Below are 23094 nucleotides of genomic sequence, written 5' to 3' on the forward strand. Positions count from 1 at the left end.
GGTGGCATAGCTTCCAGCATCATAGCCACATGCAAGCCACCACAGTACGACAAACTGACAGACGCATATTGATAGGAAAGCACCTTTACATTCTGAAATAAACCCTACTTTAGGTTTTCCAAAATGCCCGCATATATATTCTTCTATTTGGGTCTCATAAAAGCCTGTGAAGACCTGGTTGTGCCCTGGGGGGCTAGGTGGGAATTGACTAGAGGGGCAGAAGACAAACTCTCTGGGGTGGTGGAAGTGGTCTGTGTCTTGATTTGGGTGTTGGTTGCACAGGTGTAGATAGTTGTCAGAACTAGAACAGAAAACGTAGTATGTATGCAGCTTACTGCATGTCAGGTATGCCTCAACAAGAATACAAGCAGAGCCTGAGAGGGTCGTAGGCTAGGAGGTTTATCTCTGTTCTCAGTCAGTCCCACAGAGGGCGCTGGCGTGCCTCAGGTCACACAGCTGGCTGGGTTTCAGGGTCAGTTCTAGAATCCAGGGCTTCTGACTTGGATCCAAAGGTGTTCTCCACTGTATTTTGTAGGTTTGCCAAAATGCTGAAGAGTCTCAGAGGGGATGGAAGCCTCTGGTTCCAGTGAATGGTACAGACCCCACTGAAAGTAAGTCTTTCATTCAGGGCGAACCAAACCAAACCAAACCCACTGCCGTCGAGTCGATTCTGACTCATAGCAACCCTATAGGACAGGTTAGAGCTGCCTGATAGAGTTTCCAAGGAGCGCCTGGCGGATTTAAACTGCCAACCTCTTGGTTAGCAGCCATAGCACTTAACCACTATGCCACCAGGGTTTCCTACAGCGCAGCGCCATGTAAAAGATGAATGAATTACATCTCATTAATAACTTTTGCATATTGATTACATGTTCAAATGATATTACATTGTATATATTGAGTTACATAAAATGAATTATTAAATTGATGTCACATTTTCCCCTTATATCAGCCATTAGGACATATGACATTGTATTTGTGACTCACCCTGTTTCTATAGGACAGCGATGTCAGAGCACTTCACATACATCACATTTGATCTCCACTGCTGTGCCATGAGACAGATGGTGTTTTGCTCCGTCTTACAGATTACATTGTTGTTCAGAGTTTACTTGCCCCTGGTAGGTCTGTCCCACTGTCAGTGAGGTTGAGCAGGGGTAAAGCTAGAGATCTCCAACCTCCAGGCCCTTGCTCTTTCCACTAAGGCTAGGCATCTGACTCTCATGATAAGAGCAGCCAAGCAGCGTCCCTCCTCTGAGGTCCTATTGCACCCATGGTCTGTCCTTCTCCTCTAGCTGGTACCATAGGTCGCTTTCTTTCTCCATCATGACCCATCCTGCCTCCCCGAGTAGGGTGTCAGCCCTCCCCTAGGGCAGGACTCTCTGTCAACCTTGACTCTCCCCCAGTGCCATGGACGTGGTGAGGGCCAGGCAGTGATGTCTTATCCTCTACAGATGGGGAAGCAGATGGGGGATGTGGAGCAGCAGGCAGACTACAATAGGGGGGTCATCAGTGTCTACCGTGGGGGCCTCGGCCTAACTTAGGGTTCTCTGCCTTTTCTGAAGTGCATCCCATCTAACCTCATTGTCTCTCTGACTTTAAATCTCACACAGCTCTAAGGTCATTCTTTGATTACTTCATAAAAGAAGTGCCCTTTGCTTCCTGGAAGGCAGTCATGCGGCAGATGGGCCTCAGAGACAATGAGATGGAAATGGCCAGAGCCAGTGAAACAGATATCAACGAACAGTGCTACAAAATGCTGGTCCAGTGGCTCCAAAAGACAGGGAAGGATGCCTCTGTCAACACCCTGCTGGATGCCTTGGAAGCACAAGGACAAAGAAATGCAAGAGAGAGAATTCAGAAGAGCCTGGTGCTCTCCGGAAAGTACACTTATAAAGAAGACAGGCCAGACACCCAATGATGTGTGCAACAGAGTGAAAGAATTGCTTCACGAAATCAGAGTTTCCCTAGTACACTTTTTCTCCTAGAAAGGGAAGCACGAACTGTACACATGAAGACACTCTGCCATCAAATACCATACCCGAGTTCTACAACTTGGGCAGTGGACTTGGGATCATTTTTGTAAAATGTTGTCTGTGATAAGCTAAGTGTAGAATTGTATAGAAGATAACTCTACATGTAGTAGTTTGTGTGTATGTGTTGAGATTTTATTTAAGAACTCATTCTTTTCATTCATAGCACTTTTGCATCATGTTAGAAATTAATTCCTTTCTTTGTATTTTGTAAATTGCAAGATCCCTCCATACTGGTCTATTTATATTTAATTATGTCTAAGTATTTCTTGATATTGTATGATGTGGATCTTTATTTATACTTTTGTATAAGATTATGTTGTCATTGTTGTTAGATGCTGTTCAGCTGACTCCACCGCAAAGCAACCTTATATATGTCAGAATTGAGATCCTTGCTTCTGAGGAAAATTCTGGCTGTACTTCCTCTAAGACTGATCAGATGCTTTTTCTGGCAGTCCATGGTATATTCAGTATTCTTGCCCACACCACAATTTGAATGTGTCGATTCTTCGGTTTTCCTTTTTCACTGTCTAGATTTTGCATGCATATGAGACAATTGAAAATACCATGGCTTGGACAAGGCACACCTTAGTTATCAAAGTGATTTTTGAAGATTTTAAAGAGATCTTTTGTAGCAGATTTTCCCACTGCAATACTTAGTTTGATATTGACTGCTACTCCCACAGGCATTGTTTGTTGATCCAGGTAAAATGAAACCCTTGATAACTTAAATTTCTTCACCATTTATCATATTTTTTATTGGGCCCAGTATAAGATTATATGCATACAGGAAAATTGTGGAAATATGCTTACTAGGTTGTTTACAGGGGTTACCTGGCTGAGAGTACCCAACCCTATAGGACAGAGTAGTACTGACCCAGAGTTTCCAAGGAGTGCCTGGTGGATTCGAACTGCCGACCTTTTGGTTAGCAGCCATTGCTCTTAGCCTCTACACCACCAGGGTTTCCTGGATGAGAGTAGAGAACCAAAAGATGACTAGAGATAAAAAAGGGTATGAGGAAGTAACCCTAATCTGTGTGTTTGCACTGGCTGAATTTCAGTCTCTTTAATATGCACTTTGAACCCAGCCAGGTTTGGATGACTGGCTGTTTCTAAAGGGACCAATATTTAAAACGTGACAATTTTTATAGGTAAATGACTATTTATTTACAGGTAGATGTTAGCAAATTTACAGAGACTTGAGAAGTCATATCTATGTGAAGCCCATGTTTCTGGTTAGTCCATGAGCTGGGCAGTCAACTTGGGCCTCCATTTTCTTATCTCTGCATAGGGACAGGGAGAGTAGGACATAGGGTTAGATCTGGGATGGAAAATGGGTTTTATTTTGTGTGCCATTTATGATGAATGTTAGTGACTTGGCACAGCATCATATCGAGAACCTTAAGCCCCATCTGGGCTCAGGAGAGAGAAGGTAATGATCTATTCCCGATGCCTGGCATGGTTACAAGGAGGAAGAGTAGCTGGTGCACATGATTTGTGTGCAATGTTTGCTAACCGAGGAGTAGATGGTCTCTCTCACTTCTGGTGATCTGTGAATTAGAGTCCAAGAGCTGCCTTTTGGGGGTCTGAATTGCCTATCTGAGGAGTCTGATCCTTCTGTAAGCATCTGACTTCTACATAAAAGACTGACACCTAATCGGGCAATTCTTAAATACTCTGAGAATGAACCCTAGAAATGGCTGATACAATAGGGTTCTTCTGTCATTTTTTTATTTTGTCTAATTTTTCTACATTTTCAGTCCCTCTGCCAAACCTTACTCCACAGTGTTTCAGTCATGAAAGGATAGCCTTACTGAGGTAGTAATCCTTGGGGATTTTGATCTTTTATACTCCAAGGCTTTGTGTGTATATCTTTCCAGGAACTGCTGTAACTGAGCCAAAAATAGAATTTCCTGAAAACATAGGCACATCAAGTGTATTGCAACGGGGTGGGCGGAAGAAGGAAGGGGGTGAGGGACACATGGAGGTCTCAGAGGCTCTGTTGCTAATATCCTTCTCTCACTTTAACAGAGGTCCAGCTATGCTGGCCACCTTTCATTACTTTGAATGCACCAAGTGTTTACTGCCTCATTGTCTTCTGTTTGCTGTTCTTTTTGTGCAGAATACTCTGCCCTCATACCTTTAGATGAATTCATTCATACTTGTCCATAAAGTTTCAGCTCACTTACCCATTTCTCAGACAACATCTTTCACTGCCATCTAAAGTATTAGCCTCATCAGTAAGACAGTAAACAGTACTGGAGAAGTCAGCACAGCTTGGCCAAGGCAAGATCATGGAAGTTTCATAGACCATCCAAACTCCCTGAGGGACCAAATTACTAGGCTGAGGTTGGGGACCATGGTTCCAGGTGACATCTAGCTCAATTGGCATAACATAGTTAATAAAGAAAATATTCTACATCTCACTTTGTGAGTAGCATCTGCAGTCTTAAAATCTTGTGAGCAGCCATCTCCACTGGTCCCACCCCATCTGGAGCAAGGGAGAATGAAGAAAACCAAAGATACAAGGGAAAGATTAGTCCAAAGGACTAATGGACCACAAGTACCATAGCCTCCACCAGCACAACTAGATGGTGCCCGGCTACCACCACAGACGGCTCTGACAGGGATCACAATAAAGGGTCCTGGACAAAGCTGGAGAAAAACGTAAAACAAAGTTCTAACTCAGAAAATAAGACCAGATTTATTAGTCTGACAGAGACTGGAGAAACACTGAGAGAATGGCCCCCAGACGTCCTTTTAACTCAGTACTGAAGTCACTCCTGAGATTCACCCTTCACCCAAAGATTAGACAGGCCCATAAAACAAAAATGAGACTAAATGGGTACACCAGCTCAGGGGCAAGGACGAGAAGGCAGGAGGGGACAGTAAAGCTGGTAATAGGAAACAATAAAAAATAAAATAAAAGTATTAGCCTCATCAATGTTCATCATGTTTACTCATTTATTTACATATCTGTCATATTTCTTTCACTAGAAAGTAAGCTTCATTAAGAATATGGTATTTTCTCATTGATTTTGTTTTTGTTGTTTTATACCCAGTGCAAATAGCACATGGAAGTTAGTAAGTATTTTTTTAATGGTTGAGTATCCTTTCATGATGCTAGGAAGATTTCTTCTTGGAAGAATTTGATGGTGACATCAAATTCTTGTGGAAGATTTCTTCTTGGAAGAATTTGATGGTGACATCAAACAATACAAGGAAGGCGATTAGGTACAGGTTACTTATGTATTTATGAATTCATGACCAAATTAAATATGAAAACTTTGTAAAAAGAAGTGTGTGTGTTTTCTCCTCTATCCTCCCTTTCTCCCTCCGAAACAGCTCTGAATAACATGAGTACAGGGGTAAATATTCCTGCTCTGGAACTCCCTGCTTCTTTTCTCCCCAAATGCCTTTCAGCTTGTCCTGCATAGGTATGTTTTGTGATTCTGCCTCACCTGAATTTCAAAGTGCAGGTTCATGGGGGGGGAGGGGGAGATTGGAATTCAGCACTTCCTCCCCCTCCCTCTGCTGCCTGTCCTTCCTTTCTGGGGAGAGGAGACACCAGCTTGGCCCAGCTCCCCCCATCACCTCCAAGGGTTGTTTCTGTGGGTTGCACCTGGGGCTGCTGGGCTCTAGTATGGTGTAGGTTGGCTCTGACAGAGCAGTTGAGGAAGGGGCAGTGGATCCCTGAGAGGTTAGCTGGCACTGGTTTCTGCGGGTAGTTCTGTGGCCACTGTCCTGTCTGCTTCCTCCAGCTCCTTGGCCAACCTTCACTTTTCTTCCCACTGGCCTTTTCTCTGTCCTCATCAGTGGACTCAGATTGCTCAGTCTGCAAGCAGCCTGGGAGACCCATTTCCCCTTCCCCTTGCTGTTTAGAATCCAGCTCTCCTTACCTACAGTTCATGGCAAGCCCTGTGGCCCAGGCACCTATGTTTTTCCACAGAATAAAGGTGCAGGGTGGGTGCAGTGCTTAGCTCATCTGTTGCGCCAGTTCCTGCCCATTTGCTAATCAGCCATCAATGTAAACTCAGCTGAAGAGAGAAAGATAAGCCAGCAGAGGCCAGCATATGGCTGGCTTCTCAGGTCAGTCACCCTGGACAAGGACTTGTAGGGGGAGGCAGACATAGCTTTGAAAGTATCTGGGGTTCAGACAATATCGGTGCTCAGTCACTTTAGATCTACTTGACCTGCCAACTCCTGCTCATCTTGATGAAGTTTTAACCGCAAATCTGTTGGTCTTGGCACCACGAAATCGTTGCAGAAGTTACCTAAGTAAGTCTGGCCTTTTTTTGTGAATTTGAATTTTGTTCTATGTTTTTCTCCCATTCTCTTTGGAACGCTCTAATGTGAGCCCACTTAGAGGGGTTGGTGGTGGTTTCTGGGCACCATCTAGTTCTTCTGGGCTCAGGCTGGTGGAGGCTGTGGTTCACGTGGTCCATTAGTGCTTTGGGCTGATATTTTCCTTGTGTCTTTGGTTTTCTTCATTCTCCTTTGCTCCAAATGTGATAGGACCAATAGATGTATTTTAGATGGCTGCTCACAAGCTTTTAAGACCCCAGACACTACTCACCAAAGTAAGATGTTGAACATTTTCCTTATAAATTATGTTATGCCAATTGACCTAGATGTCCCCTGAGACCATGGTCGCCAGCCCTCAGCCCCAGTAACTCAGTTCCTCAAGGTATTTGGATGTGTCTAGGATGCTTCTACGGCTTTGCTTTTGTCAAGTTGTACCGACTTCCCCTGAATTGTGTGTTGTCTTTCCTTCCACCGAAGTTAACACTTCTCTATTATCTGTTGTTGTTGTTATTAGGTGCCATCGAGTCTATTATCTAGTTATTGATCTTCCATCCCCACCCCTCCCCTCCCTTGTAACCATCAAATATTATTTTTTTCTGTGTGTAAACATTTTCTTGGGTTTTTATAATAGTGGTCTCATATAATATTTGTCCTTTTGTGATTAACTTATTTCACTCACCATATCGCTGGAATTTTTATTGAATTAACCTTCGATTAGCAAATTATTCTGGGATGGATTGTAATCTTTTTAATACTCAATATGTTTCTCCTAAGAAGATAATGTTTACGAATTTATGGATTTTATTATAACTCAGTTAGGATTTGTGTTTTCTTATAAAGTATTCTTATTTCTTGTCAAGGCTGTTTCTTTGTATTTTATGGTTTTTGTAATCATTATTACCCTATGGGGCAGTTCTACTCTCTCCTACAGGGTTGCTATGAGTCAGAATTGACTCGATGGTAACGGGTTTGGTTGGTTTTTTTGTTTGTTTGTTTTTTGGTAAACATTATTAATTAAATCCTCTTACAATTACATCTTTTTTCTGTGTAATTGAATATCCATCCAGATATATATATAAAAAAAAAAATCTGTTGCCATCGAGTCAATTCCGACTCATAGTGACCCTATAGGACAGAGTAGAACTGCCCCATAGAGTTTCCAAGGAGCCCCTGGTGGATTTGAACTGCCAACCTTTTGGTTAGCAGGTGTAGCGCTTAACCACTACGCCACCAGGGTTTCCTCCAGATATATATTCATTTTTAAGTACTGTAGTTTAAGCCTTAGGGTTTTCTAAGTATACAATCTTACCTAAAATAACTTATTTTGTCTGCTCACTTCTAAGGCTCATGCTTTTTATTTTTTCTTTCATGTCTTGTCACAGAAACCCAAATTTTTAGAACAATGATCAATGATGCTTAGAGAAGGCATGCATTTTGTTGTTGATTTAACTCTGTTGGGAAGGTCTCTAGCACGTCACCATTGAGAAAGATCTTACCTCTTATTTTGCTATAAAATTCACCATGGATGCATCCTGTTGTCATTTTTAAGTACTGTAGTTTAAACCTTAGGGTTTTTTAAGTATACATTCTTATCTAAAATAACTTATTTTGTCTTCTCCCTTCTAAGGCTCATGCTTTTTATTTTTCTTTCATGCCTTGTTACAGAACCCCAAATTTTTAGAACAATGATCAATGATGCTTAGAGAAGGCATGAATTTTGGTGTTGATTTAACTCTGTTGGGAAGGTCTCTACTATGTCACCATTGAGAAAGACCTTACCTCTTATTTTGCTATAAAATTCATCATGGATGCATCCTGCAATTCTGAAGTGTTTGGGAAAAAAATAGAATTGGTGTTTAATTTATCAAATATGAAAGGCAGAATAGACTGAAGACTTGCGTGGGGCTAGGACAGAAGCAGATCTTCATAGCTCAGCTGTTCAGGGCCCTGCAGGCTGATGAGGACAGAACTCTGGCAGAACATTCAAGCCTTTACAAAGAGCAGGAATTCTCAGGGAGGAAGTGTCATTCTCCAGGGAAGGGAGGACTCCTGGGAGGGGAAGTCACCAGGCAGAGCTCTCTTAGTCTGCCTATGGTGGGGTCACTGGCAGAAATGAGGGACCTGAAACTTCTTCCTTCCAGAATTTCTATGGAGAAATCCCTGTACCCACTGCTATCTTGTGGGTTGGTTCAATAATGGTCACAACTGCAGTTTCTTTCACTTTCCTTTATTCTATGAAACAAAAATCTACTGAAATTAGAGGCAAAATGTTTAAGAGGAAAATTATTCAAATTATACTCATATAAATGATCATTAACTTTATTCTTTTTTTTTTTTTTGCAGGCAAATTCTAAAATCCTTATTTTTTTTTATTAACTTTTATTAAGCTTCAAGTGAACGTTTACAAATCCAATCAGTCTGTCACATAAAGTTTACATACATCTTACTCCGTACTCCCACCTGCTCTTCCCCTATTGAGTCAGCCCTTTCAGTCTCTCCTTTCGTGACAATTTTGCCAGCTTCCCTCTCTCTCTATCCTCCCATCCCCCCTCCAGACAAGAGCTGCCAACACACTCTCAAGTGTCCACCTGATATAATTAGCTCACTCTTCATCAGCATCTCTCTCCCACCCGCTGACCAGTCCCTTTCATGTCTGATGAGTTGTCTTCAGGGATGGTTCCTGTCCTGTGCCAACAGAAGATCTGGGGACCATGGCCGCCGGGATTCCTCTAGTCTCAGTCAGACCATTAAGTATGGTCTTTTTATGAGAATTTGGGGTCTGTATCCCACTGATCTCCTGCTCCCTCAGGGGTTCTCTGTTGTGCTCCCTGTCAGGGCAGTCATCGATTGTGGCCGGGCACCAACTAGTTCTTCTGGTCTCAGGATGATGTAGGTCTCTGGTTCATGTGGCCCTTTCTGTCTCTTGGGCTCCTAGTTGTCGTGTGACCTTGGTGTTCTTCATTTTCCTTTGCTCCAGGGGGGTTGAGACCAACTGATGCATCTTAGATGGCCGCTTGTTAGCATTTAAGACCCCAGACGCCACATTTCAAAGTGGGATGCAGAATGTTTTCATAATAGAATTATTTTGCCAATTGACTTAGAAGTCCCCTCAAACCATGTTCCCCAGACCCCCGCCCCTGCTCCACTGACCATTGAAAGCATTCATTTTATCCTGGAAACTTCTTTGCTTTTGGTCCAGTCCAACTGAGCTGACCTTCCATGTATTGAGTGTTGTCTTTCCCTTCACCCAAAGCAGTTCTTATCTACTGATTAATCAATAAAAAACCCTTTCCCTCCCTCCCTCCCTCCTTCGTAACCACAAAAGTATGTGTTCTTCTCAGTTTTTACTATTTCTCAAGATCTTATAATAGTGGTCTTATACAATATTTGTCCTTTTGCCTCTGACTAATTTCGCTCAGCATAATGCCTTCCAGGTTCCTCCATGTTATGAAATGTTTCACAGATTCGTCACTGTTCTTTATCAATGCGTAGTATTCCATTGTGTGAATATACCACAATTTATTTACCCATTGATCCATTGATGGACACCTTGGTTGCTTCCAGCTTTTTGCTATTGTAAACAGAGCTGCAATAAACACGGGTGTGCATATATCTGTTTGTGTGAAGGCTCTTGTATCTCTAGGGTATATTCCGAGGAGTGGGATTTCTGGGTTGTATGGTAGTTCTATTTCTAACTGTTTAAGATAACACCAGATAGATTTCCAAAGTGGTTGAACCATTTTACATTCCCACCAGCAGTGTATAAGAGTTCCAATCTCTCCGCAGCCTCTCCAACATTTATTATTTTGTGTTTTTTGGATTAATGCCAGCTTTGTTGGTGTGAGATGGAATCTCATCGTGGTTTTAATTTGCATTTCTTTAATGGCTAATGATCGAGAGCATTTTCTCATGTATCTGTTGGCTGCCTGAATATCTTCTTTAGTGAAATGTGTGTTCATATCCTATGCCCACTTCTTGATTGGGTTGCTTGTCTTTTTGTGGTTGAGTTTTGACAGAATCATGTAGATTTTAGAGATCAGGCGCTGGTCGGAGATGTCATAGCTGAAAATTCTTTCCCAGTCTGTAGGTGGTCTTTTTACTCTTTTGGTGAAGTCTTTAGATGAGCATAGATGTTTGATTTTTAGGAGCTCTTTTTTTTTTTTTTTCCCAGTTATTGGGTTTCTCTTCATCATTTTTGGTAATGTTTTGTATTCTGTTTATGCCTTGTATTAGGGATCCTAGGGTTGTCCCTATTTTTTCTTCCATGATCTTTACCATTTTAGTCTTTATGTTTAGGTCTTTGATCCACTTGGAGTTAGTTTTTGTGCATGGTGTGAGGTATGGGTCCTGTTTCATTGTTTTGCAAATGGATATCCAGTTATGCCAGCACCATTTGTTAAAAAGACTATCTTTTCCCCAATTAACTGACACTGGGCCTTTGTCAAATATCAGCTGCTCATACGTGGATGGATTTATATCTGGGTTCTCAATTCTGTTCCATTGGTCTATGTGCCTGTTGTTGTACCAGTACCAGGCTGTTTTGACTACTGTGGCTGTATAATAGGTTCTGAAATCAGGTAGAGTGAGGCCTCCCACTTTCTTCTTCTTTTTCATTAATGCTTTGCTTATCCGGGGCTTCTTTCCCTTCCATATGAAATTGGTGATTTGTTTCTCTGTCCCCTTAAACTATGACATTGGAATTTGGATCGGAAGTGCATTATATGTATAGATTGCTCTTGGTAGAATAGACATTTTTACTATGTTAAGTCTTCCTATCCATGAGCAAGGTATGTTTTTCCACTTAAGTATGTCCTTTTGAATTTCTTGTAGTAGAGCTTTGTAGTTTTCTTTGTATAGGTCTTTTACATCCTTGGTAAGATTTATTCCTAAGTATTTTATCTTCTTGGGGGCTACTGTGAATGGTATTGATTTGGTTATTTCCTCTTCGGTGTTCTTTTTGTTGATGTAGAGGAATCCAAGTGATTTTTGTATGTTTATTTTATAACCTGAGACTCTGCCAAACTCTTCTATTAGTTTCAGTAGTTTTCTGGAGGATTCCTTAGGGTTTTCTGTGTATATAATCATGTCATCTGCAAATAGTGATAACTTTACTTCCTCCTTGCCAATCCGGATACCCTTTATTTCTTTGTCTAGCCTAATTGCCCTGGCTAGGACTTCAAGTACGATGTTGAATAAGAGCGGTGATAAAGGGCATCCTTGTCTGGTTCCCGTTCTCAAGGGAAATGCTTTCAGGTTCTCTCCATTTAGAGTGATATTGGCTGTTGCATAGATGCCCTTTATTATGTTGAGGAATTTTCCTTCAATTCCTATTTTGGTAAGAGTTTTTATCATGAATGGGTGTTGGACTTTGTCAAATGCCTTTTCTACATCTATTGATAAGATCATGTGGTTTTTATCTTTTGTTTTATTTATGTGATGGATTACATTAATGGTTTTTCTGGTATTAAACCAGCCTTGCATACCTGGTATAAATCCCACTTGATCAGGGTGAATTTTTTTTTTGATGTGTTGTTGGATTCTATTGGCTAGAATTTTGTTGAGGATTTTTGCATCTATGTTCATGAGGGATATAGGTCTATAATTTTCTTTTTTTGTAATGTCTTTACCTGGTTTTGGTATCAGGGAGATGGTGGCTTCATAGAATGAGTTGGGTAGTATTCCGTCATTTTCTATGCTTTGAAATACCTTCAGTAGTAGTGGTGTTAACTCTTCTCTGAAAGTTTGGTAGAACTCTGCAGTGAAGCCGTCCGGGCCAGGGCTTTTTTTTGTTGGAAGTTTTTTGATTACCGTTTCAATCTCTTTTTTTGTTATGGGTCTATTTAGTTGTTCTCCTTCTGAATGTGTTAGTTTAGGTAGGTAGTGTTTTTCCAAGAATTCATCCATTTCTTCTAGGTTTTCAAATTTGTTAGAGTACAATTTTTTGTAGTAATCTGAAATGATTCTTTTAATTTCATTTGGTTCTGTTGTGATGTGGTCCTTCTCGTTTCTTATTCGGGTTATTTGTTTCCTTTCCTGTATTTCTTTAGTCAGTCTAGCCAATGGTTTATCAATTTTGTTAATTTTTTCGAAGAACCAGCTTTTGGCTTTGTTAATTCTTTCAATTGTTTTTCTGTTCTCTAATTCATTTAGTTCAGCTCTAATTTTTATTATTTGTTTTCTTCTGGTGCCTGATGGGTTCTTTTGTTGCTCACTTTCTATTTGTTCAAGTTGTAGGGACAGTTCTCTGCTTTTGGCTCTTTCTTCTTTTTGTATGTGTGCATTTATCGATATAAATTGGCCTCTGAGCCCTGCTTTTGCTGTGTCCCAGAGGTTTTGATAGGAAGTATTTTCATTCTCGTTGCATTCTATGAATTTCCTTATTCCCTCCTTGATGTCTTCTATAACCCAGTCTTTTTTCAGGAGGGTATTGTTCAGTTTCCAAGTATTTGATTTCTTTTCCCTAGTTTTTCTGTTATTGATTTCTAGTTTTATTGCCTTGTGGTCTGAGAAGATGCTTTGTAATATTTCGATGTTCTGGACTCTGCAAAGGTTTGTTTTATGACCTAATATGTGGTCTATTCTAGAGAATGTTCCATGTGCGCTAGAAAAAAAAGTATACTTTGCAGCAGTTGGGTGGAGAGTTCTGTGTAAGTCAATGAGGTCAAGTTGGTTGATTGTTGTAAGTAGGTCTTCCGTGTCTCTATTGAGCTTCTTACTGGATGTCCTGTCCTTCTCCGAAAGTGGTGTGTTGAAGTCTCCTACTATAATTGTGGAGGTGTCTATCTCACTTTTCAATTCTGTTAAAATTTGATTTATGTATCTTGCAGCCCTGTCATTGGGTGCATAAATATTTAATATGGTTATGTCTTCCTGATCAATTGTCCCTTTTATCATTATATAGTGTCCTTCTTTATCCTTTGTGGTGGATTTAAGTCTAAAGTCTATTTTGTCAGAAATTAATATTGCTACTCCTTTTTTGCTTATTGTTTGCTTGATATATTTTTTTCCATCCTTTGAGTTTTAGTTTGTGTCTCTAAGTCTAAGGTGTGTCTCTTGTAGGCAGCATATAGATGGATCGTGTTTCTTTATCCAGTCCGTGACTCTCTGTCTCTTTATTGGTGCATTTAGTCCATTTACATTCAGCGTAATTATAGATAAATAAGTTTTTAGTGTTGTCATTTTGATGCCTTTTCATGTGTGTTGTTGGCAATTTCATTTTTCCACATACTTTTTTGTGCTGAGACGTTTTTCTTAGTAAATTGTGAGATCCTCATTTTCATAGTGTTTGACTTTATGTTAGTTGAGTCGTTACGTTTTTCTTGTCTTTTATCTTGAGTTATGGAGTTGTTATACCTTTTTGTGGTTACCTTATTATTTACTCCTATTTTTCTAAGTAAAAACCTAACTCGTATCATTCTATATCGCCTTGTATCACTCTCCATCTGGCAGTTCAATGCCTCCTGTATTTAGTCCCTCTTTTTGATTATTGTGATCTTTTACCTATTGACTTCCATGATTCCCTGCTATGTGTATTATTATTATTTTAATTAATCTTAATTTGTTTGTTTTTGTGATTTCCCTATTTGAGTTGATATCAGGACATTCTGTTTTGTGACCTTGTATTGTGCTAGTATCTGATATTATTGGTTTTCTGACCAAACAATATCCTTTAGTATTTCTTGTAGCTTTGGTTTGGTTTTTGCAAATTCTCTAAACCTGTGTTTATCTGTAAATATCTTAATTTCGCCTTCATATTTCAGAGAGAGTTTTGCTGGATATATGATCCTTGGTTGGCAGTTTTTCTCCTTCAGTGCTCTGTATATGTCGTCCCATTCCCTTCTTGCCTGCATGGTTTCTGCTGAGTAGTCTGAACTTATTCTTATTGATTCTTCCTTGAAGGAAACCTTTCTTTTCTCCCTGGCTGCTTTTAAATTTTTCTGTTTATCTTTGGTTTTGGTGAGTTTGATGATAATATGTCTTGGTGTTTTTCTTTTTGGATCAATCTTAAATGGGATTTGATGAGCATCTTGGATAGATATCCTTTCGTCTTTCATGATGTCAGGGAAGTTTTGTGTCAGGAGTTCTTCAACTATTTTCTCTGTGTTTTCTGTCCCCCCTCCCTGTTCTGGGACTCCAATCACCCGCAGCCTTCTTGATAGAGTCCCACATGATTCTCAGGGTTTCTTCATTTTTTTTAATTCTTTTATCTGATTTTTTTTCAGCTATGTTGGTGTCGATTCCCTGGTCCTCCAGATGTCCCAGTCTGCATTCTAATTGCTCAAGTCTGCTCCTCTGACTTCCTATTGTGTTGTCTAATTCTGTAATTTTATTGTTAATCTTTTGGATTTCTACATGCTGTCTCTCTATGGATTCTTGCAACTTATTAATTTTTCCACTATGTTCTTGAATAATCTTTTTGAGTTCTTCAACAGTTTTGTCGGTGTGTTCCTTGGCTTTTTCTGCAGTTTGCCTTATTTCGTTTGTGATGTCTTGAAGCATTCTGTAAATTAGTTTTTTATATTCTGTATCTGATAATTCCAGGATTGTATCTTCATTTGGGAAAGATTTTGATTCTTTTGTTTGGGGGTTTGGAGAAGCTGTCATGGTCTGCTTCTTTATGTGGTTTGATATGGACTGCTGTCTCCGAGCCATCACTGGGAAACTAGTTTTTCCAGAAAATCCGCTAAAAAAAAAAAAAATGCAGTCAGATCCCTATCAGAGTTCTCCTTCTGGCTCAGGCTATTCGGATGTTAATGAAGCCGCCTGGGGAGGGTGGGGGAGGCATCAGAGAGATAGGAGAGTAGCACCTCAGAATATAGCCGGAGTTCCTTGTCTTGCTTGGAATGACTATTATATCTGAGATTTCCGGGGGGCGCGTCGCCTATGTGTGCTGGCTGTGTGGAGATTGCCCCCAGGGGGTCTGGCCCGCTGGAGTCACGGTCATATCCTCCGCTGCCAGCCTGGGACGGTGCACTCCCGACTCCAAAATCAGTCGCTGCCTCCCAGGAACTCCCTGTCCCGCCTGCCGTGTCGCCGCGCCGCTCCCGCGAACCGGCTGGGCCCCCACCCGAGGTTAGTTCAGGGGGGGTGGAGCAGCTCCCCGCGCCCGCGCCCTGCCAAAATCCCGGTGGGACGGCTCCCCGGCTGGGATGCTGCTCTCCCCGCTCCAAGACCAGTCAGTGCCTCCCGAGGACTTTTCCCACTGGCTGCGCCACCACGCTGCCCACACGAACCGGCTGGGCCCCCTCCCGGAATGAGTTCGGGGGCTAGGGCTGGGTCCCTTGTTTGTGCCGTCTGCCCCCCCTGGGCTCTGCCCCAAATTGGGCGCCGAAGGTCATCTGACTGGTACACTGACTCCAGGCTCTGAAAACAATCGCTGCCTCCCTGTATTTGTTCGTTCTCCGTCTCTAAATCTGTGTTTGTTGTTCAGCGTTTGTAGATTGTTATGTATGTGATCGATTCACTTGTTTTTCCGAGTCTTTGTTGCAAGTGGGATCCGCGGTAGCGTCCACCTAGTCCGCCATCTTAGCCCCGCCTCCTCAACTTTATTCTTAAAAATATTTTTTTTGTGGTAAAAATATATATAACACAACATTCACCAATTCAACACTTTTTATGTGTACAGTTCAAATGACACTGATAACATTAATCATGTTGTATAACCATCACCCATATGCATAGCCAAATTTGTATGACCATAAACAGGCCCTCACTGCTTCCTAAACTATGATACCACATTTCCCCTCCTCCCTTCACCCCCTGACAACTACTAACAAACTCTGGCCTCTATGCATTTGCCTATTTTAGATTATTTCATGTAAGTAGGGCCATACAATATTTATCCTCTTATGATTGACTTACTTCACTTAGCATAATATTTTCAAGTTTTAGTTATGTTATAGCTTGTATCAGGATTTTTCTTTTTTGACTGAGTAATATTCCATTGTGTGTATACATCATATTTTTTTTATTCATCTGTTGATGGAAACTTTACTCTTTTCACATCTTCTACTCCAAATATCTGCTTACTTTTCTTTGCCTTACAACCCTAAATTCTAATCTCTACCCCGCATTTAGAATGTAGAATACAATAGGACTTCCAACATAAGGGGGCTAATGACAACGTAGTAGAGGTGAGTTTAGGTGGGTTGTGGATAAACGTTACTTTATTTTAAAAGTTAGATACAATTCCCTGAGGGACCGAATTGCTATGCTAAGGGCTGTGGGGACCATGGTCTCAGGGAACATCTAGCTCAATTGGCATAACATAGTTTATAAAGAATATGTACTACCTTAGTACCTGGGGTCTTAAAAGCCTGTGAGCAGCCATCTAGGATGCTCCACTAGTCTCACCCCTTTGGGAGCAAGGATGAAGAAAACTAAAGATACAAGGGAAAGATTAGTTCAAAGGACTAATGGGCCACATCTACCACAGCCTCCACCAGACAGAGTCCAGTACCACTAGATGGTGCCCAGCTACCACCACTGACTCCTCTGACAAGGATCACAATAGAGGGTCTCTGACAGAGCTGGAGAAAAATGTAGAACAAAATTCTAACTCAAAAAGAAAGACCAGACATGCTGACCTGACAGACTGGAGAAACCCTGAGAGTATGACCCCCAGAAACCCTTTCAGCACAGTAATGAAGTTACTCCTGAGGTTTACCCTTCAGCCAAAGATCGAACAAGCCCATGGAACAAAACAAGACTAAAAGGGCGCACCAGCCCTGGAGCAGGGACTGGAAGTCAGGAAGAAACAGGAAAGCTGATACTAGGGAACCCAGGGTTTAGAAGGGAGGGTGTTGACATGTTGTGGGGTTGTTAGTCAGTGTCATAGAACAATGTGTGTACTGTTTAATGAGAAACTAGTTTGTTCTGTAAAACTTCATCTAAAGTACCAAAAAAAAGTTAGGTATGGTTTAACGCATATTAGAAAAACTAACTAGCACATTAAGCCTTTGATTTATGGTTTGGCACGCTTTTTATTCTCCTACCTCACCTTGTACATCTTGTACATATTTCCATGCTTAGTTACCAATTAGTCTTCCCTTAAATGTTCTTCTGATTTTAAAATAATACATGTGGTGGACACATCCTTAAGTGGCCTCTAAGGTGTAATCCTCACACCTGGTGTAGGCAGAATCTGAGACTTGCTTCTAATCATTAGAATATGACAAAGGTAATGAAGTATCACTCTCTTGATTACCTTTAGTTATGTCAGGCTCCTTGTTTCTATGATGATATCATCCCTCCATGAGATCTCCAACCTGACTCCTTCTGTCCTTACATATTCACCAAATCATGTTGCTTTTGTCACCCCACCACCAATACCTCCAGCAGCTATCTATTCCTGCTCATTCCCATTTCTGCTGCCGAAGTTCAGACAACATGGTCACACACTCCCAGCCTCAAATCTGTCCCCTAGTTCATCTTGTAATCATCCTGCTGGGAGTAGGCTGAATCCATCCTTTCTTCCCTTTCTGCTGCTTCTCCCACTTCCAACAAGAATAAAAGCTTCAGAAAGAAGTAGTATAAAATAGACTTCTGGCCAACATGGCACCATAGACAGAAGCACCATGCCATCCCTCTACAGTAAAGACGAAAAACTAAGTAAAACAGAGACAAACATCATTCCTGGAACCTGAAGTGTCAAATGAAGAGATAATGAACTCAGCCAAGCAACAAATGGAATAAGAAACTGACAGAGGACAGAGAGTGAGGAGGGATGCCTGCGAGGGCCCCATCACTAACGCAGCACCGATCCAGCATCTTGGACTTCTGTTGGGGATCAGCAGACGGAGCACAGGAAAGCAGCTTCACATAGTTCCCCGCAGGAGACAGAGCACTTGGTAACAAGTGATACACGCTTTCCTAAATCCTCCTTCTTCCTCCCCACTTTGGCCTCCTTTGCTTCCTGCCAGCTGCAGTCTCTTGGCTGGGAGGCAACTGCTTTGGTCTCAGGCTGCTTGGATTCACCCTGCTGACACTGGCGGGGAACCTGAGCTGGTGTTGGATCTTCCTATCTCTTTTGGTTTCTTCTGTGGCCCCTACCAACTCCCCCTCCTTTCTCTGGAACACCTGGCTCTGTGTGCCATCTTTACTTCTCCTTGAAAGGCTTTAAAGCTACGCTTGACTGGGGAACAACTCCCCCAGCCCACAACAGCATGCTGGTGGGATCCCTGGGCCCTTTTTTTTTTTTGCCTTGTTTTGCTTTGTTGTTTTCTTTTTCTTTTCACAGCTTGGGAGCCCCTTCTAGCCAGGCTGTACTGCATGGCTTAGGAGCCACTCCGCCAATCTGCACAGCCTAGTAGGTGGGATCCCTGGGGGCATTTCTTTTCTTCCTTCCTTCTTTCTTTTTTTTTTTCCCCTTTTCTCTCTGTGATTCCTTCACCGTCTTTCCTCATTTCTCAGTTCTCATCTCTCTACACTTGTCTTCTTTTCCTGTTTCCTGAATACCTGGTGCTGTGTGACATCTATATCCCCTCTAGCCAGGCTATATCATGCAGCCTGGGAGCCACTTCCCTGGTCTTAGCAGCCCCACCAGTGGGACTTCAGGACTCGTGGGGGCTTTTCTTTTCCAAATTTTTATCTAGTTATTTTTTTTCTTTCTCTTTTTGCTTTTCTCCACTTCTCAGTTTATTTTCTCTCCACTCCAGTAGCAAGCTCCCTTAAGCACTCTTTTTTTCTTTCTTTCTTTCCTTGTTTTTTTTTTTAGCTCCTGTTTCTGTCTCCTCTCTCCTCTTTCCCATACCCCTATTAGCTCCTCACATCACAACCCTGTCCTTCTTTCCTGCCTACCTGCACCATGCACTGAACATCACACCCCCAAGCAGCACAGGCACAATATACTGGAACCTGCCCAGCACTGATTCCTGGCCCATCCTGTCAGCCCTAGTATGTGCCACAAACAACCCATCCCAGCCCTTCTCCTTCAGCTGGACTTGCCCGGCTGCACCATAGTGAATTGACTGGCCCTGCTCATTGGACAAAGAGGTGAAAAGTATTGTGATTACAGATGAGCAAACAACAAAGAATGCACAGCCTGCCTTCTCAGACATAACCAAATAAAACAAAAAAGCAGGATGAAACAAACAAACCTACAATCTAGAAACAAAGAAAATAACTACTGAATGTCCCAAAGACAGCAGACAATATCAAATACATTAAAAAACAGGACAGGATAGTTCCAGAAGGCATCAAAAATAACACACCAGATGACTTTCTAGGAGAAGAAAAGACACTAGAACTACCTGACAGGGAATTCAAATCTCTAATATTCAGAGCAATCCAAGAGTTGAAGCAAAAAGCAGACAAAAATGAGGAAAGAATAGACATTTATGGAAAAGGCAGACAAATTCTTGGAAAATACAGACCAAAAAAATGGAACAATTCAGGAAAGTCACACAGGAACAAAATGCCAAAATAAATTCACACCTAGAAATCATACAAGAACAATTAGAAATCCAAAAGATAAACAACAAGATTTCAGAAATGGACAGTATCATAGAAGTGTGGAGGAGCAGGTTTGAAATGACGGAAGACAGAATAAGTGAAATTGAAGATGAACACTTGGATACAACTCTGTTTGAGGAAAAATCAGAAAAAAGAACGAAGAAAAATGAAGAAACCCTGATAATTATGTGGGATTCTATCAAAAGCAAAAATTTACGAATGATTGGAGTTCCAAAACAGGGGGAGAAAATGGAAAACACAGAGAGGATCGTTGAAGAATTGCTGACAGAAAACTTGCCTAATATCATGAATGACAAAAAGCTGACCACTCAAGAAGCTCAACGAACCCCATATAGGATAGACCCCAAAAGAAAAACACCAAGGCATATCATAATCACACTTGCTAAAACCAAACACAAAGAAAAAACCCTGCGAGCAGCTCGAGAAAAACAGAAAGTCACATACAGAGGAGAAACAATAAGACTAAAAAAAACTAAGCTCTGATTATTCAGCAGAAGCCATGCAGAAAAGAAGGCAATGGGATGACATATATTAAAATCTTGAAAGAAAAAAAATTGTCAACCAAGAATAATATATACTGCAAAACTTTCATTCAAATATGATGGTGAAACTAGGACATTTCCAGATAAACAGAAATTAAGGGAATATGTAAAAACCAAACCAAACTTACAAGAATTATTAAAGGGAATCCTTTGGTCTGAGAACAAACAACATTAGACCACAGCCTGAATCTAGGATGCAGGATCGTACCAGCCAGATACCACCCTAGGAAATGAACTCTCAAGGACTATCCAAAACCAAAACAATTGCAACAGGGGACCAGAGAGGTTAATCTGTAATGATAAAAATGTCAGAACAATAAAAGAGGAAGTAAATGCTATAGGTATAGAACTTTCTAATGGAGAGGAAGGCAAGGCGATACCAAGTAATAATAAAAAAAATTTGTTTTTATTTTATTATTTAGACTGGTTCAAACCTAGGAAGATAAGGGTAAATTTCAAGGTAACCACAAAGAAAGTTAAGAAAACTACTCATCAAATTAAAGAAGAAAAACAAAGTCCCAATAAAAAACAAAATCTACAAAAACAAAAGAAATGAAAAAGAAATCCACAAAGAAAAGGAACTCAGCATAGGAGAGTAAGAGGAACAAAGAAAATGTTAGCACCACAAAAAAAAAGCACTACAAAATGACAGCAATAAACTACACCTATCAATAATTACACTGAACGTAAATGGCCTAAATGCACCCATAAAGAGATGCAGAGTGGCCAAAAAAAAACCCAAACCCATTGCCATCAAGTCAACTCTGACGCATAGCAACCCTATAGGACAGAGTAAACTGCCCCATAGGGTTTCCAAGGAACAGGTGGTAGATTTGAACTGCCAGCCTTTGGTTAGCAGCTTGAGCTCTTAACCACTGTGCCACCAGGGCCCCATATTCTGTCCAGTCCAGCTAACTTGAAAAGATTATGAAAATGAAGGTTCTAGTTGTCTGGGATTGTTTAGTGGCTTCCTCCCTGTTTACTTCTGTAGATTTCTCAACTTCTCTTTTCTCTGATAATTCCTTACTATTTTGTTATCTCTTTGATGCTCTTAAGAGAGTATTTTAAAAATATTTTATACAGTTTTTTAGTTGTTTTCAGCTGGAGGACTGATCCAAATAACCATTGCCAGAAATGGTGAATCTGGAAAATAAATTATTAATGCACAGTATTAAAAAAAAAAAAGGTAATATAAAATAGAAATGGGATATAGTTTTGTAAAATGCTAAAATTTGGGGGATTTAAAATATGCATGGTCACAATGGTCTTTTGTCATGTGGGCACTGTAGGCCAGGTGCTAGTGATGCTAAGAGTTTTTACCAGAAGGGCAGTAGGTCCTCTTCCTAGGCAGCAGTCCCAGGGTGTGCTGCCCCCAGAACACCCACTGCTAATCAAACTCTGACCAGGGCAGACCCTTGAGGATCAGCAGAAAGGGGTGGTGGATGAACTTGTATTCATCTGCTTCAGTGACTTGGTCTCTGCTTGGGTAATTATTTCTAGAGTTTCTAAGCAAAAAAAGTGATCAAAGTGGAAGGAAATGGAGGAGCCGCCTTGATCCACTTCCTCACTATGAACTGAAAGCCTCTTGTTATAGATTAAATTGTGTCTCCCAAAAAATTATGCTGAAGTCCTAACTCCTTACCTGTAAATATGACCCTGTTTGGAAAGAGGAGTTTTATTTTTTATGTTAATGAGCCATACAGGAATAGGGTGGGTCCTCAACCTGATCTCTTCTGAGTGATGTCTTCTAAAAAGAACAGGATAGTCCCAGGTATGTGAGGGGAGATGCCATGTGATGAAGAGGAAGATACATCTACAAGCAGCAAAGGGACGTGGAGACTGGATGGCTGAGAACCTGATTTGGACTTTTAGCTTCCAGAACTGTGAAAAAATAAATTTCTGTTCTTTGAAGCCACACACTTTGTGGCATTTCTTTGTCACAGCAGCCCTAGGAAAACAAGACACCCATTTAACAATCACTATACACTTCTTTTCTCTTCTGCTTTTGAAAAAAAGATAAAAAATAAATAATAACTGTTGTTAGCAGTCTTTCTCAGATAAGTACCACCAAGATAGGTAGAAATATAAATGTCCCATTATAACAAACGGAACATGTAATAAAAGTTCCTCTGAGGATCCTCCTTCCAAAAGCTGGCTCTTGACTATGCTGCTGGAGGTCAGGAGGCACTTGCCCTTAGAAGCAGCTACAAACGAAGTGATGGCCTGACAATCGTATGTTTTCACTCCCAATCACATCTGCTCCAGGGGAATGTATAACATGATCAGAACTTCTACTCTTCTCCCCAACAGATACATCGTTGTGGGGGGGAAACTCTCCGTGTCCTTCCTGAAAGAAGGGGTAGGGTCCATATTTGATTATTTTTGTTGTTAGTTGCTATTGAGTCAATTCTGACTCATGAGGATCCCATGTGTGCAGAGTAGAACTGCTCCATAGGGTTTTCAAGGCTGTGACCTTTTGGAAGCAGATCACCAAGCCTGTCTTCCATGGTGCCTCTGGGTGGATTCAAACCACCACGATTTTGGCTAGCAGTCCAGAGCTTAACTGTTTGCACCACCCAGGGACTCCCCATATCTGATTAGACCTGTGAAAAGGGGATTCATTCACAAGAGAGAACTAAAACAGGCAGGTGATATTTGAATGTTGTGATCTATTCTTTTGAATTGTAAATAAAGGGCAGCAAAGTCACCCTTTGGCTGATCTCTAGGTTTCTCTGGCACCT

At 41.1% G+C, this 23094-nt stretch overlaps 1 protein-coding gene across 1 annotated transcript in view; it reads left to right on the forward strand.

The window, feature by feature from the left end:
- LOC126065324 (tumor necrosis factor receptor superfamily member 10B-like) overlaps nt 1–5727 on the forward strand; it is a 92577-nt gene extending 86850 nt beyond the window's left edge. Inside the window, exons 8-9 of the mRNA XM_049865144.1 lie at nt 536–611; nt 1614–5727. Of these exons, the coding sequence (XP_049721101.1) occupies nt 536–611; nt 1614–1921 (384 nt within the window). The 3' untranslated portion in view covers nt 1922–5727. The remainder of the gene's footprint in view (nt 1–535; nt 612–1613) is intronic.
- The last annotated feature ends 17367 nt before the right edge of the window (nt 5728–23094 follow it).

Source organism: Elephas maximus, chromosome 22, assembly GCF_024166365.1.
Source record: "Elephas maximus indicus isolate mEleMax1 chromosome 22, mEleMax1 primary haplotype, whole genome shotgun sequence".
Classification (NCBI taxonomy): Eukaryota; Metazoa; Chordata; class Mammalia; order Proboscidea; family Elephantidae; genus Elephas; species Elephas maximus.